This window comes from Rissa tridactyla, chromosome 2 (genome assembly GCF_028500815.1).
Source record: "Rissa tridactyla isolate bRisTri1 chromosome 2, bRisTri1.patW.cur.20221130, whole genome shotgun sequence".
Lineage (NCBI taxonomy): Eukaryota > Metazoa > Chordata > Aves > Charadriiformes > Laridae > Rissa > Rissa tridactyla.
This window is the reverse complement of record NC_071467.1, coordinates 24,360,320-24,376,329: the sequence shown is the minus strand read 5'-3', so window position 1 is coordinate 24,376,329 and position 16,010 is coordinate 24,360,320. Positions and strand designations below refer to the sequence as shown.

At 36.4% G+C, this 16,010-nt stretch overlaps 1 protein-coding gene across 11 annotated transcripts in view; it reads left to right on the top strand.

The window, feature by feature from the left end:
* Window positions 1-16,010, top strand: part of VPS13B (vacuolar protein sorting 13 homolog B) — a 480,344-nt gene that overhangs the window by 137,903 nt on the left and 326,431 nt on the right. The window contains exon 18 of one of the 11 annotated variants that reach the window (XM_054189542.1): window positions 2,288-2,543. The exons of the other annotated variants lie outside the window; for them this stretch is intronic. Within the exon in view, the coding sequence (XP_054045517.1) occupies window positions 2,288-2,403 (116 nt within the window). The 3' untranslated portion in view covers window positions 2,404-2,543. Of the gene's footprint in view, window positions 1-2,287; window positions 2,544-16,010 lie in introns of those variants that run through there. 11 annotated transcript variants of the gene reach the window in all.

Sequence of the window (16,010 nt, the reverse complement as noted above, 5' to 3'; positions counted from 1 at the left end):
TGCCAAAACCAGGATTAGAATGCGAGTTTCTGACTGATAGGTCCATGTATAATCTGTTGTATCGCTGTGATGTGCAGGGAAAGCCAATGCCTCTCACCCTTCTCCTCGCTCTCTTTTTCCCCCTCTCTGATTTCTAGTCTTTTATAGTTCACTGCATAGTATTGATTAACACTTACGACCACTAATTCCTCTTTTAGAATTTTTTGTAGTATTCGCAGAAACACTTCCTTAAAGATTTTCTGAAAACTCACATTTCTGCCAAGAGGACCAGAAGTTTGGAAAGACACAGTTTTACTTTATGAATATCACATTATTTTGCTCTATAATATCATGATCATCTTTAGTTGTTCATCAAGAAAGATGTTATAGTTTTTTTCTGAAGTAGGGCCTACTGATTTCTCAGGAGTTCTCATATAGTGGTAGATCATTTTAATAAAAAAATTCTATTTTTCTTTTGAATATGGTTTGTTTGTCAGTGGTATAATATGCCATTAAATCATGATAACTTTGCCCTCAAACAATCAGTCTGTTCTGCGTTCCATTTATTCTTGTATCTTTGATATAGACTCCATCTCCAGCTTGCCAGAAAAGAGTAATTCCATGGTTAAAGTTTTATACATTTTCTTTTGTAGGGTGTAGATCAAGATAGGTGCAAAATATGTATCCCTGAAATTAGATGTTCTGTTTTGATTCAGAATGATAGAGTTGTTTGCATAAAAGGAATAATTAACGTTGCCATTTCCATTTTCCCTATATTGTAACTATCCATTTTTGGTTTGAAGTGTTTTAGTGGCTCTTATACTGAGTAAGGCTGAGTATTTTTCATCTCTCTGTCTAGTGCCACGTGTGCCTTTTCAGCATTTACTACAACATGTTGGGCTTAAAAGAACAGCTACCTTTGTACCACATGAGGAAATCACTATGTGATGGTTAGTTACCTATCAGTAATCCTAATGATTAGATCTTACGTTACCATAATGTTAACATAACCTTTAGGAACGTTACTGAGCCACCAATAGCGATATTCCTAGTGGATGACAGGTACATGGTCTTGAAACATCATTAGGCCGTGTTTAAGTAAGTGACCTTTAGGAAGCCCTTTCTCTTCTTTCTTGAAATCATGCAATTAACTTAATAAAGAGGGGGCAGTTGGGAATGGATTCCTGCTTACAGTGTTCCCAGGTGCTGCCAAGGACTGCTTTATTCAAGGAAAATGTGGTAACGTTCTCAGTGCTGGTTAACGTCCACCCTACTGATGGGTTGAATGAACAACCTCCCAGGGCTGTTACGAGTGTGTAAATATGCCATCTTCAGAAAAAGTAGCTATGGGTAAGAAAGATCTGGTGAATTTTCATGATTCTAAACAAATACCAAAGAGAAGCAAGCACGTGTCCCTGTATGTTATTTGAACTCAAAGTTTAATGAATAAAATGCATCTAGGATTTGTCCTGATAGTGTTCAGATTTTTTCATCTTTTCTGATACAATTTTTGAATGCTAAAATACATACCATACACTGAACATTCTGGATAATTAGGTGGCAAATTGTTTTAAAAGTTTTGTTCAGTTTCTCACTGATTCATTTTATTCTTGCTTTTGACATATGAAGTTTCTTAAAGGAAACTTGCATAACATTAGGCTTACGGCTTTTTCTGGTTGATTAAAGTATTTTTAACATCTGTATGACTACCATGACATTCTGTAGATGCTGGTGTCTTCCATACAGTTCTGAGAGTGTAAACTTTGTTGTGGCTTTTTTTTAAAAAAAAAAATAATCATAATTTAAGCAAGTGAGCAAGTTACAGCAAATTGTTTATTCTGCACTACTTTTTCTCAAATGTTCAGTTAGATCACCTGTGATCTAAGCACTTAGCATTTTTCTATCTATGTTTTTTGCTTTATGTAGTTATAGTAAATGTGACAGAGTATAATATATAACTAGTAAGAAACTTTATGATATACTAACTATAATTAATTCCAGTGATTTGTCTGTTAAAGCCAATGCAAATAATTGTAACATCTGTCAAAAACCAAGCACTAGCATGAAAACCTTTTAACATTTTGCACTTAATAAACTATTTTATACATAAACTACCTTATTGTTTATATTAAAAACTAAAAAATATTCAGTCTGTTCCAGCCATTCTAACAAAAACTTTAATAAGTAGACATTGCATAAAAATGACACAATCCAGCAGTTATTTGGTAAGGCCAGCATAATCATAAATTTACCATCCATGCTTTTCCAAAAATACTAACCCATATTGTTCTCCCTGGACCTGTTGCAGGGATGACTAATCCAGCTGCTGAGGTCTCCCTTTATGTGTTTGATGGAACACTTGGCTTGCTAGACTACAGCTGTGTGTTTATGTGCAGTGCACACCTGCAGAGGCCTGACAAATAGCTGTAGTATGCGGAGTATACAAAATTACCCTGGCAGTGCTGCAAATAAGGAAGTTTCTGTTTTGAAGTCCATATGTGTGTGAGCTTGAGATGCCAGCTGGGGTATTTATGTTGCATTGCACAGATGTAAAACTGCCAACTGATTTTATACCAAATAAAGGCTAATCTTTTTATACATACTTGGTGTCAGAGTTATGAAGTGGTACATAAGAATGTTCTCACGACTTAGCTCTTTTAAAATAAAAGCTGACATTAAAAATGCTCGAACTTGCAATATGCATAGAGGGTAAAGATAAAAACATACTGTATTTACTTAGATATCTACTACAGCACAGTATCTTAAGGGTTTTATTATTAGTGAAGTATAGTTATTAGCTGCACATAATCAAGGCTTGATTTATTGTATGCATAGACACTATACTATATATCCTTTTTTCCAGGAGGTCACTTCGGCTCTGTATTGAATCCAGTTTATGGGTTCTGAAATGTGAAAGCCCAGTTTATATAGCTACTTAACTTGAAAGCTTTGCTTTCCTATTTTCAAATGTGTTTAAGCACAGTGATAATTTTTCATCAAATATCATGTGCCCTTTGAAAATTGTTATCATAGTTAGTAGACCTTGTTTGTGAAGATACCTTTAAAGGTAATATTTGCCTTCAAATACTTAAGAAATTAAAATGGAAGTCCTAATTTCACTTGCTAAAACTAAAAAATAGCACAGATTTAAGTCTTGATCATTTTAGTCAGTACCTTGACTTTTATTATAAATTAGGTGCAAAGACAACAAGGTGAAATGAACAGTTTATGTTTTAATGATTCACTGCATATGTTTAAGTACTGCATACTTAATCCTTTTTAAATGGATAAAAGGAGGGCTTGGTGGAGAGAGGGTTAATATGCAGATGTGAAAGTGGACGATTTCTGTGCTTCTGAATACACACTTTGGAAGTTCCTTAAGCACTTAGTTACATTTTTAGGCTTAACACACTTTCCCTTCAATTACTTTTTTTTCTCGTTACTGTATCAAGCAATTTTAGTGCTGTTTTTAATGTGTTGTTTATTCTGGGCTACTAAAACATTTGAAGATGTGTGCAATTCTGCTTTGGCTTACTGTGTCACTAGATATACTTGAAACGTATTTATGCTAAATATGTAAGAACAAAGAAAATGGGAGCAACATTGAAGTATATCACTATAGAATGTGTCCCAAAGGACTTAAGAATTTATTTTGCAAAATGTAACGTACAGCCTGGAAATGACTAGCCGTCACACACAGCTCACCAGTCTGGTGGAGCCTTTTTAAACCAAAAGAATTTCATACATACACACATGTGCATGCACATGCTCACCCTGTGATAGCAGCCTTGGGCTTCCTGAGCTTAAAATTAACGTCTGCAAGTATCCCCCAGAACCTCAAACATTATCCAGATTCCCAAGGTTTGGAAATATGATGTCTTGATTACTAAGTTTTAGAGCAGAAATTTCAGGTGTTAATATTAGTTAGATGAAGAGGTAATGACGTACTGCAAGTGGAAGGAAGAGTTGAGCTGTACCCCCATAATACTGCAAAGGCATGTCATCTTGACTACCGAGTGTGCCTGTGAGTTGCTCGTACTACCATTAACTTCTGAGAACTAGTCTATATAGCAGAGAAGGCTGTGAAACAATACAGGATGCCAAATCTGAGTGAAAAATGGAAACACTTCAAAAGAAGTTACTTATGCTAGATGAGTATAGGAAGTCTTAATTGCTGTTATATCCTCTATTTGGGAAGTATATGTAAGACCAAAAGAGCAGAATTCTGTTGGCGTGTGAGGAAATATGTTGCAAAGATGGTTTAGTTATTTTGTGTCAGGGCCAGCTCTCTTACAGAAGGATATCACTTCAAACAGATTGCCGCCACTGCAGGTTGCAAACACACAATTGAAGGCTTCTAGTTCTCAGCTCATGCACAGATGTCTTTCAATAAGTTTAGCCAGTAATTTCTTCAAATTGCTCAGTTTATCAGCAGCACATGTCATCAATCCTGGAGTGGTTGCTCAAGTCAAACTACAGAATCCTTAGCTTACAGACACAGCTGCAAACAGGTGAACAGGCAGAAAGTAATTTGTGCAGCTTGGTGGCTGTCAGACAAAAGACAGACAATCTGTGTTTAAAACAGATTGCAGGCCTTACATGAGCCAGACAAAAGGGATTTCTACAACTGCAAATAATTCCAAGGTTAACATATTTTCCTTTCTGCCATTAGGTGATTTGTTAAAATTGGAAACAATGAGCATTATAAATCTACACAGAAACTAGAGATAAGATGAAAGAGAAAAGCAGATCGCTAAATAAGTTTACATCCTTCTGTTGAAAAGCATACAACTGGCATTCATATAGGCCTCCTTTTTATAAGCTAAGCCGAGCTATAATACCTACGACATTCAGTACATGAAATTATGGTAAGGACATCTAATTGGCAAAAGAAACAATGTAGAAAGAGTAAGCTCATAGTGATATTCTGTATTAAAAAGTTGACTTGTTTTCTTTTCAAATTCTCCTTTGGGTATCATTCTAAGATACTGTGAAGATTTATCAGCATTTCATTTTAACTGTACTTAGACACTTTAATATTGGGTAGATTTATCAAGATTTACTGTACTTAAGTGTATCAGAGTTAGAATTTTTAACAAACAAGCTTGCTCTAGTGTTAACCTCATTACAGTAAGTTAGAAAACATGTACTTCCCCAGTCACAGGTATTACATCCTTCAAATGTGTGACTATAGAGTATCTATTCCTTCCACTTTTCATGGGCTCTGTAAACTTGCCTTGACCTCAGAACTGCAGCGTTCCATGAGGTACTAATCAAGCTAATGTAATATAGCCCTTCTTCCTGTTTAGTTCAGTGAGTAAGTACTTATGTGCAATAATATTGACGGGTAATTCTATGCTTAGTTTAAGTTGTTCTGCCAAATTTATTTTCCATGTTATTTAAAACTTATCAATATAGATATAAGTGAATGGAAGAAGATGCAGAGTTACTGTCTAAGGTAACATCTGGATTTGTGAAGATACAATTCTGTGCATAGAGGATAAATCAGTCTAAGCACACTGTTTGAAATATATTGAAATCAATGCTCTTTGTGTGCAATAGTAATACATATCACAATGAATTCATGAACACAGTTGTGTGATTATGGTTAATCATGCAGAAGTGTTCACAAAAATTATTTAAATTGTCCCACTAAAATTCGCTGTTGCTTTTTAAATGAAAAACAGGAGCTTACTTAAAAGTAGTATGTGCTTTTTATTATGTGGTCATGCCTATATTACATACTTGTGTCCAGTATGAATGTTGTTGTAATCGAAGAACAGTATTGTTAGGCTATTGCAAGTTTATACTTTTATCAAAATACAGTACTAAATAATTATATAGGGAAACCTTATGCTGAGGTTGAGTTGAAGAATTCCTTAGATTTCTCAACTATAATGAAGTATGTCACAATTATGTGCTTTAATAAGCTATGGTAAGGAGGTACCCTTTTTCATGCTTTTTTTTGGACAAAAAGCTAATTCCAAGATTAAATTGCATTCTTAATATGTGCTGTGTTACAGGACTTTCCTTGCATTTGGATTTTCTTCTTTTTTGTTTCTTAATAGACAGTAAGATTTTTAACCTCTCAGAAATCAATCATGCCGATGGAGATTTTCTATTCTTTGGCCCACGAAGATTATATATTAGCTCTTTTTTTGTTATAATGCTGACAGCATGTGTCTTACTTGTTGGTTGTGCAGGGTATAGCTGTAGATTGTAGCCTGACATTGTTACGGTGTTAGTCTGTATGGCCTTCATGTTATTTCACTGTGAAGGTGAGATCATCATCTTTAAAGGATGGTTTTAATTTGTGTTGGTGAATCAAGTGGATACTGTATTTAAGGAGGGGGAAAAAGTGTACTCATGCAGGTTGCTGTCTGCAGTCCAAATTGCTGATCAGAGAGTCTTTATACACATCGGTAATGTGCTGTGCAATATAAGCTGAAATATATTCCACCAGGGAGGAAAACGGAATAGGTTACATACGCTGTTCCTAAGTGCAATGAATATAAAACTCCATTACTCACTTTAAGCAGGTGCTTTTTATATGAGGCTTTAAAGAAATATAAAACTGCTGGTGAAATGATTGGTTTGTACAGACACGACTTAACTTCCAGTACTTTGACCAGATAAAGAGGTTAAAAATATTTCTACAAACATTTCTTTAATGATTTCAAGGATTAAAGGTTAATATCCTCCTGGTGTAAGAAACTGCCATTCCAGACACTAAATGTACTGTTTCGCTTTGAGTCCTGAGTGGTTGCATGGAGTATTTAAAAGAAAATATAAACATTTATAAAACATTTAAACATAAACACAGAGCATTATGTTTTTAAGTTTATATCCTAAAAAATGTATATTTAAATTGCTGGGAGAAGCACAGTGATGTCGTAAAGAAACTCAGTGCGATATAGGAAGCTGTGATTGAGTAAGAATGATACTCCAGTTAGAAACAAAAGTAATCTTTAAAGAACCTGATATCTTCTCATCTGTGCATGTGGAAAACTACATGTGAAAGGGTAGCCTCAGATCTTTCTATTCTTTAAAGCAGCATATACTATCTGAGAAGGAAAATCATGGGGAGACTGTTCAAGATAGTACTTATATACTGTATTTTAATTTTTTTCCATGTAATCACTATCCTGTTTTACTTACCCCCCTGTCTGAATTACTGCTTCCTGCCATTTCCTACTCCTTTGCAGTCAGCGTGCCCAGCAGCAGCCTCTGTTGTATACCTTTTAACCACATGACTGCTGGCTTTCAAAACCTCCCAACTGAAAGATGTTTATGTTCTCTTTCACTTCCCCTACCATCCCCAGCAACTCAAGAAATCGAACTGTTAATGATTACACCTTAGATGTTAGTTATTATTTTTCTATAATAGTGTTACTAAACACATCTGCCCTTCTTTCAAATTTTTATAAACCTTTGCGGCTTCATTACTTCTTAAAGAATTACTGGTTCCATCCTCTAGAATCCTCAATTTGTTGATGTTTTCGCTAGTCCGTAACTGTTCTATATGCAATTATCTCAAATTGAGCCTCTGTGAGATTTCAGCCATTAGATATTCTGTTTGACAGCAAGCAGGTGACCAGGTGTCATGTTTGTTAAAGGGAAGCAGGTGAGACTTGTCGTTTTTGTCTCCTGCATAGTAGGTCTGTTACATAGCACTTTAAAGTTTGCATCTGCTCTGGTGAATGAGGCTTTTTAAGGGCAAAGGAATACAAACTCGTAGGAATCCAGGCATTATTAGTTTCGTAATTGCCAAATAGCTTCTTTAAATATGTGTGGAGAAATGAGCTCTACAGTTGAAACAGAAGGTGATGAGATCTGAGATGAGCTCTAGTTCCTCTAAGACTTTGTTCTTTCATCTTACATTTTGCTGTCCTAGAAAGCTGCAGATGCCCTTTTTCTCTAGTTGCTACACACCTTTTCACTCATAGGAGTTGTAAAATTCAGGCTTTATTCCAGAGCCTGAGATCTACTGCAGGTTACGCTTAGAGTATTTGAAGATAAGGCATTTGAACTGGTATTGGATTGAACTTAGACTTAATAATAACTCAGGCTAAAAAATGCAGTTCAGGTTTTTTTATGATCACCACAGAATCATTTAGGTTGGAAAAGACCTTTAAGATCATTGAGTCAACCTTTAACGTAGCACTGCCAATGCACCACTAAATACATTAGCGTATATTAGTGAGAAAGTGTTTTAATATACTTTTTTATTGACATTTTTGCATGAGCTATTGAAGTTATCCTCAGGTACAGCAAAACTACTGTATTTGAAAGGTATAGAAGGCTTACACGACTAAGACAGAAGCAACCAATTACGAGTGCATGCTTGCAACCCAAGGGTATGTTACTAGGGGTGGACACTGTAAGCTCTTTCCTCTGTTCATCTGTCTGTCTTTGTCTTTTTCAGGATCTTGCTTCAAGTACTTTGTGGTGAAAGTTTCTCAAGTTCTTATTTATCTGTATCCTGGAGTTATTTGCATCTATGTCATTTTTAGCATTTGTCTACTGACAATGTATAGATATGAAGATTGATAGGACATGCTTTTTGAGAATTAGAAATTCAGATCCTAATAGTTTTTCTGTGTTTTCTTGGAAGACAAAAGTTATTTTAATGCATTAAATTGGGCTTCTACCATTTGTCTCAAATGATACGGTGGTATCTGAAGTGCAGCTTTTGAATTGTGCAGAAGGGAAAATCAATCCTTTTCTTCTTTTTGAACCTCTGTTTACAATAGCAGGGACAGTGGCACTAGCACCACTTTAATCCTGTGTCCTGACCGGTGTCATGTTGCCAAATCTAAAATAATAGCTTCAATTTGATATGCTTATAATTGGTGAGGCCTAAGTAGATGCCCAAAACTACACTTATCACAGCAAGATTTTAGAGCTATTTGCAATACTATATATGTTTAAAGATGGAAGGTGGTGTTCCTTCTCTAAATGTTGGCTAATTAGATTAAAAGGAGCAGCAGTCAGACAATGCATGGGTGGTGTTTCTGTACCCTACACTGAGAATGCTTCATGATGGTCCTTGTCATTTTGGTAGGTTGTGGTAGCAAGTCTGTGAAAGTTTGCTGGCCGGCCTTAGTACAGTGGGTAAAGGGAGTTCTGAAACTTGGTAACTGTTTGGCCCTTCTATGAGCATTCAAAATTGAAGCATTATTTTACCTGACTGGATAATCACTTAAAACAGATTATCAATAAGGAGTTATTCAAAGATACTTCTGACCTAGAATGGCTTAAACATATTATTCCAAATGTTCTGTGACTTCTTCAATATTGGTTTTCAGAGTCTTTGAATCACAGGTTTCTTATTTAACTCTCCATTTGAAGCAGGATTTTAGAAAAATCAAGAAGTTTGTGGATTAAAGGCAGATGGAGATCTGTATGAAGGCTGTTCTGCAGAGTCTTGAAATGGGAGTATAGCAACAGGGATTGATGACTCTCCCTGTAGGTGAAATGATGTTGTTCTTTAGCAAGCTGGGAAGTTTTTTGCAATATGTAAATCTCCGTTACTAAATGATGGTCCTATGTCTGTTTTAGTGTTTAGGAAATGGAGAAGTCTTAATTAGTTTAGGATTAAAGTGGTTAGTTAGAGATTTTAATACTCATCTCCGAGGTGAAGAACAGCTTATGACTGGCTGTGTGCTTGGCCCTGAAATCTGTCTGAAAATACTGGAAGTATGTGAGGAGACTAATTTCTGTGTTGTATGTGTGCATACGTGTGGTTTTTGCAGCTTATGTGCTGATAAAGAGAATGGTAGAGACTTACATTGGTAAGTGTTTTGTCATTGTTGCCCAAGAAGAAAGCACCTTCATCTTCTTTAGAGAGTACTTCAACAACTGCTTTCACCCTTCCATACATTTACTTTTCCTTTGAGTACCATTGTTGAAGAGAAAATGAAAGCAGAGGGTTTTTTTAGGACAAGTGTCTTTAAGGTGTGGAACTGTGTCACAAGAAGCTCAAGACAGTAGAAAATCTGGCCAGCTCACCATACATTAGAGGCAAGACAAGTCTACCATAATCCTGTTGTTATTTCCTGTTAAGTCTTGGGAGTGGGTGGGAATGCAACCATAATTGAACCACAATAATTGAAAGAACATAGGAAGTTCCATCTAAACATGAGGAGGAACTTCTTTACCCTGAGGGTGGCAGAGCACTGGCACAGGCTGCCCAGAGAGGTGGTGGAGTCTCCGTCTCTGGAGACATTCAAAACCCGCCTGGACGTGTTCCTGTGCAACCTGCTCCAGGTGACCCTGCTCCGGCAGGGGGGTTGGACTAAATGATTTCCAGAGGTCCCTTCCAACCCATACCATTCTGTGATTTCTTAGAATAGTGGTATGTAGACTGAAAACTGGTTGACACAGTTACAAGAATGTAAATAATTATGATAATCAGAATAGCAATAGAAATGCTAAATAAAGTTGAGTTAGAAAAAAAAAATAGACCTGTCCCTTGACACCTCCTTAAAATAAGTTGCCTGAATTACTGTTTTGAAGAAGAAAGAAAATAGTAGCCTCTGAATGTCTATGTTAGGGCTGCAAAATGTGGTCTCCAGACTATGGTGACAGATTAAAAATGTGGAATTGTGAACACAGTAAAGATATTTGGGGAACTTTATCACAAAGATTTAGTTTTACTACAGAAAAAACGGAGAAAGTATCTATAACCTGGCTTCTACATTTTGGAAAATATCTCTCTTTTTCCAATTTAAAAAAAAACATAAACAAAAAAAAGGGAATTAAAAAACCCAAACCCCAGGTGTTGTGTGTGAGTGAGCACAGTGATCGAAAGAGATGTTGAAGTTCTGATGCTGCTGCTGTTTTACTGCAACGAAGAACATGAAAGCTCATGCTCCCCCAATGCTTTGAACGTGAGAAGTAGGACTGACGCCAGCTAGAACTGGTCTGTGTGGCTTCTGTTATGTTCATACTGCAAGGAGGAAGGAATTAAGTTTGGTTTTAGGTTCAAGTTCCTCAGAAGTGACATCTATCTAACCAAGTTCAGTACAGACTTTCAGAAGTTCTCGCTGAGGGCACTGCTTAAACAGGGACTGGACAGAAATATCTCTCATGAAACAAATGAGGTTTCTCTTAAGCTTCGATTAGTTTACTAGCTTTTCTCTGTTAGTCATGTAAAACTTAAATATACGTTTCTGTGAAAATAATTAGACATTTTTTTCTTGATTCCAGTAATGTTATTTCATTTAGTTAATAACTCCTTGCTTTTATTCATGGATTGATCTTTTTACTGAGTTTGAAATCATTTTGACATGTATGTGACAGTCTTTTACTATATCATGATGCCAAACCGTAGTTTATTGGTACTTAATGCTTTAAATATTGAAATTTTTCCTTCTGAGGCCATAACCTAAATATGGGGGGAATTCATGTGGAGCTGCTTCTAGAACTTTTAGTCATGCTTTACTCATTTCCTATTTCGTATTTTTGCAGTTCTCTTTTATGATCTTTCTAAAGAATTATTTATTGTATTTCAGGGATTTGGCGTCACACAGTCCTGACTTTTGTCCTCGGAATCAGTAACATACCTCTTTTGCTGGTTCCTGTCTTTTCTATTGACGGTTGAGATTTTGAATCTTGGTTTTCCATTAATCATTACAAATTCACCCTATTAGGAATGGCTTGGTAAAAGATGTATAGGCCATTGGTAAAATCACTAATTAGGTAACTTTTTTTAATGGGTCTTAAATGAAATGATTGCTCAGCATTAATAGGCTTGTTAGCAGAAATCCTGGGCTGATTTATAAAGACACAATTGTGACCAGTATTGGTATTTGATTCCCTCCTGCTTGCACATAGAATGTCACTGAATGCAGGGACTTGGGACAAGCTGTCTAATTGGGTTATGTGCATGGAGATGACCGAAGCTCTGACGAGAAAAGTTGGGGAGAGGATGTGAGTGCCTGCTTTAAAGTGTGGGAGAACCTTCCTCGATGGTGTGATACTTCTGTGCCTGTTCCTAGAACAGAGTAGCCCTTTAGGCTTGGAGTTAAAGTGACTTAGTGTGCACAAGGTGTAAATTGTCAAGGCATAGTAGATTTTAAGTTAGACAACCTTTCTGCCTATTTTTGGGTTCTGCAGTATAGAAAGAACAACTTTTTAGGTCTTTGGTGATGTGTTATATTTTGTGTGAGATAGTCTGATTCAGCTAAAACAGATTAGGTTGATTACCAAGTATAAACATGGTTACATATTGCTTACATATTGGGTTACAATGGGCAAGTTGTTTTCAGTACTAAAATCACACAACAACTAGAAAATTGTCATTTTTTCCTGTAAGTAGCCACAGGTTATATTTGGTAGAGACAGGTATATATATCTGTCTATCTCCGTAAAGTCTTTGATTACCATATTCCTGATGAAAATAATAAATTAACTAAAGAAAATGGGAGAGGTACTCAAACAGGGTTGCTCTGTTCTCCAATTTTGACTACACTGAGCAATAAAGTCAAGTAAATCATGGTACTGCTTTTGAAAGTGTGTTTCCAGAAGAGCAACTACAGCACAAATTCTACTTTCTTGTCTTGCACCTTGGAAATAAGCCTTTCTCAGGCTTCACTTGTAGGACATTGAATTTGGATGATGTTGCTGTTGGCAAGGATAGATTTGGTTTCCCTGGTTCCTCTTTGAATTCACGCTCAGTGTCTTAATTAAAATCTTGTGGAGTGTTTGTCTCCATACTAAATTTGAGTTAGTATTTGGAGGCATGGAACATTTCTTATCTAGGAGTTTTAACATCCTCCTGCTCAACCAGTTCCTTGAGAAGATACTACTAAAAAGTTTGTAAACATTGAGGGGAGGGAAGGGAGCCCCGTTTTTCGCTTGCTTAAGTATTTGTTTGCTGAAATAGGTATTTAAGGAATATTTTAGGAATAATGCGTACAACTGTTGAGACTGTGATTTTTGTAATGAAAGAGATAATAAGGGAAAATATTTGGGAAGAACTAAAGTTACAGGGATGGAAACTACAGATAGTCAGAAGCATACATAGAAAACAAAGCTGCTTTCTTTTCTATAGAGTAGCTTGCCAATTTGACAAGTTTATGAGGAATGGTTCATAATTTCCAAAAAATTTGAGACTGAAGAAAACGTGCTGTTTCTCTGTATTAAACCTATTCATTATAAATGGTTCAGCAAAAGTCTGTCAACTTTCTGCACTTTGAAAAAGAGACTTGCATCTGGGCAAGGGGAATAAACTTAGGTTCAGGTGATTTTTGACTTAATGATGGAAGTCTAGTTAGACATCCTAAGTTCCTTATTCCTTATTGTAGGCTCTGTATAGGATTTAAATATTTAATAAATGGGCTTTCTGAGTATCCTTCAGTCCAGAGCTGTGAATCCTGGGCAGAATTAATTTTTCTTGCAACTTCTCCTTGATTACTGTGGTGTGCTGTGGTTATCAGATGTTAAAACTGAGAGCGGGATGATGTCGCCATTTGATGTCACACCAACATAGAAAAGGAGGGGCATGATTACGCCATGTCTTCGTAATACTTTTCTATTTTCTTTTCAAGTAGTTAAAAACAACTGAGAAGGTGTTCATCCTATCCCTCAAACAGGAGTTCCAGAAAGAAATAACTTATTAGTGCTATCGGTTTGTGAGTTTCTTCCTGGCCACGCCATTCAGCTATTCTAGCTTCCCATCATGATCCGTAACGGCTGGCTGGGTGAAAAAGAGTGCACTGACTGGTTTGAGCAATGTGTTGCTGACTGTCACGCATATGCTGACCGGTCAGATCACAGGACAAATATACCCCCATTTTCATGAAGACTGTAGGAAATAGATGTCTTTGATAATGTTGCTATATCTTGCTGAAATTCAATGTGTTGGGAAGTTATTTGGTGAGGGAATAGAACTGAACAGAAACAAATAGGGAGCATGATCACATGAAACTTGGTTGCTTGTTCTCAACATGATACTAAAATAAAATTAATGTTATGTGTGTAAGTAACGTGGAAAGTTTTAGCCTTAATGCAGAGAAGTTGTCCAGGGTAATGCATCTAAAAGTGGAAAATATTTAGTTTTAAAAGTACTTAATCTTCCGTAGTGAAGTGCAAGAAATGTATCGGACATCACACCTTGTATTTTGAGGCAAAAGAGAGTTGCTGAAAGATGGAAATAGCAAGAAGCTACCAGTTTTGAGAAGACTTGAAAGATGGGGGTCAAATTATGAAGTCAAATTTGTTTTGCTTTGACTGTAATCTTGGCTGCTACTAATGGTATTTTACAATCTTAGTTTTGGAATAGGCAGAAGGGAAAAACATACTTTTTTCCTCCCCCCCCAACACAATGGCCTCTATTTGCACAAGTTTATAGGAAGCCTGAGGAGGCAGAGCTAAGACTAGGAAATGCCTACAGATACCCTATCTGCTTTTGACAAATTCATGCATTGTGTCTGATACCGCACCTTAGATCAAAGGGGATTTTCAGCTTTAAAAGAGGCTTACCCTGGGCAAGCCTGGGAATGAGGGTGTATTCCCAAGACGAGAACCAGTAGCTGATCTTTCAGACTGGGAACTGATGGGGTGTTGTAGCAGCAGGCACACAAATGGGTTGCAGTGAGCATTCTTTGAGCCTGGAGCCTTCCTGAATCGCAAATTAAGAAGAGGCTTGGGTCTACCTCAAACACAGAAAATGGGTTAAATTATGTAAGAGAGTATGCATAGAACGTAAAACCTACTTTCACATGGCAGTCTGGGTTACTGAATGCCATGTGTCTCTTCGTATGCTGCTTCTCTCTTCTTACCTTGGAAAGCACTTCTTACTCAAAAATTATTTTAATGGCTTACTAGAACAAAGATTAAATAAATATACGTCAAGAAGTCTGCTTGCTAAACGGTTTTATCCGCACTACCAAATACTCTTCAGTGTTTAAGAACTGGAATAGGCACAGTGAACTAAGACAATTACCAGGTTTAATTTTTAATCTTCTTTTTCTTATAATTTCTTAGGAATCTTTCCTTACTACTATATATTATAGGTTGTTCTTTGGGTTAAGTCTTTGAGAGATTGTGCAAAAAACTAATGAGTTAATTCTGAAGAGAACATACTAAGTTTCTTTGATGTGTGTAACTATGTTGAAATACATATCAAAATGCTTTTTAATTTTTTTACCTGATATTCCATAATACTTTCCTTGCATAATTATGGATTTTGGAACAAATTCTATGTTACATATGTGAGGAAATGGTTCCATAATTATACTAATGTTTGCATAATTAACAAGCTGCTTGCCAATTTTAACTGACAAATTCCAAGTCACTTTTGCATGAGGGGGAAAAAAAACCATAAAAAATGGTAACTTCTGTTAGTTTTTCCTTTCATACTTCTTACAGGTGTTGAAACTATTTCTTTCTAATTTGCAAGTAAATTTATGTTTTGGTTTTTTTTTTGATAGGCAGCGCAGTACAGAATAGGAGGGCTGGCTTTCTCCACCCATGCTCTGGGGCTGTTTTGGGGGCTGCCCTCGAGCTCTGCCAATATATCTCAGTCCTGAGTTGTAAGATCCCCTGCTGCTGCCACCGCAGTTCTAGGCAGCTCTTCAGAAGTGTCTGCCAATAGCCCCGATTTCTTCCAACCGGTGCGGTAGTTTTCTGGTGTGCACAAATAGGGGCTGAGGAAAGACCACCAAAACTCATTTCCACTTGTGACCTAAGGCAAGGTTTGAACTCCAGTTTCCGTTGAAAAATGGCAAGTGTGCCGTTGGCCTTCTGTGCCATTCAGCTGCGTGGATTTAATGCGCTACATTGCTACTGAGTAAAATGTTGTCTAAATGTAAGGTTGAAAACACTTTGTGATTTTTAAGATCCTGAAATGAAAAGGTCATAATAAAAACATGAAAGAGAATAGTTCAGGTGACGCTTATAAAGTGAAAACAAAAGTGTATGTATGTGTATATATACATATTTATTATTCCAATTTCTAAGTGGCTTTGTGTGTTTTCCTCGTATCTATATATTTTATGCATAACGGTTTGTATTAAAATGCCTAT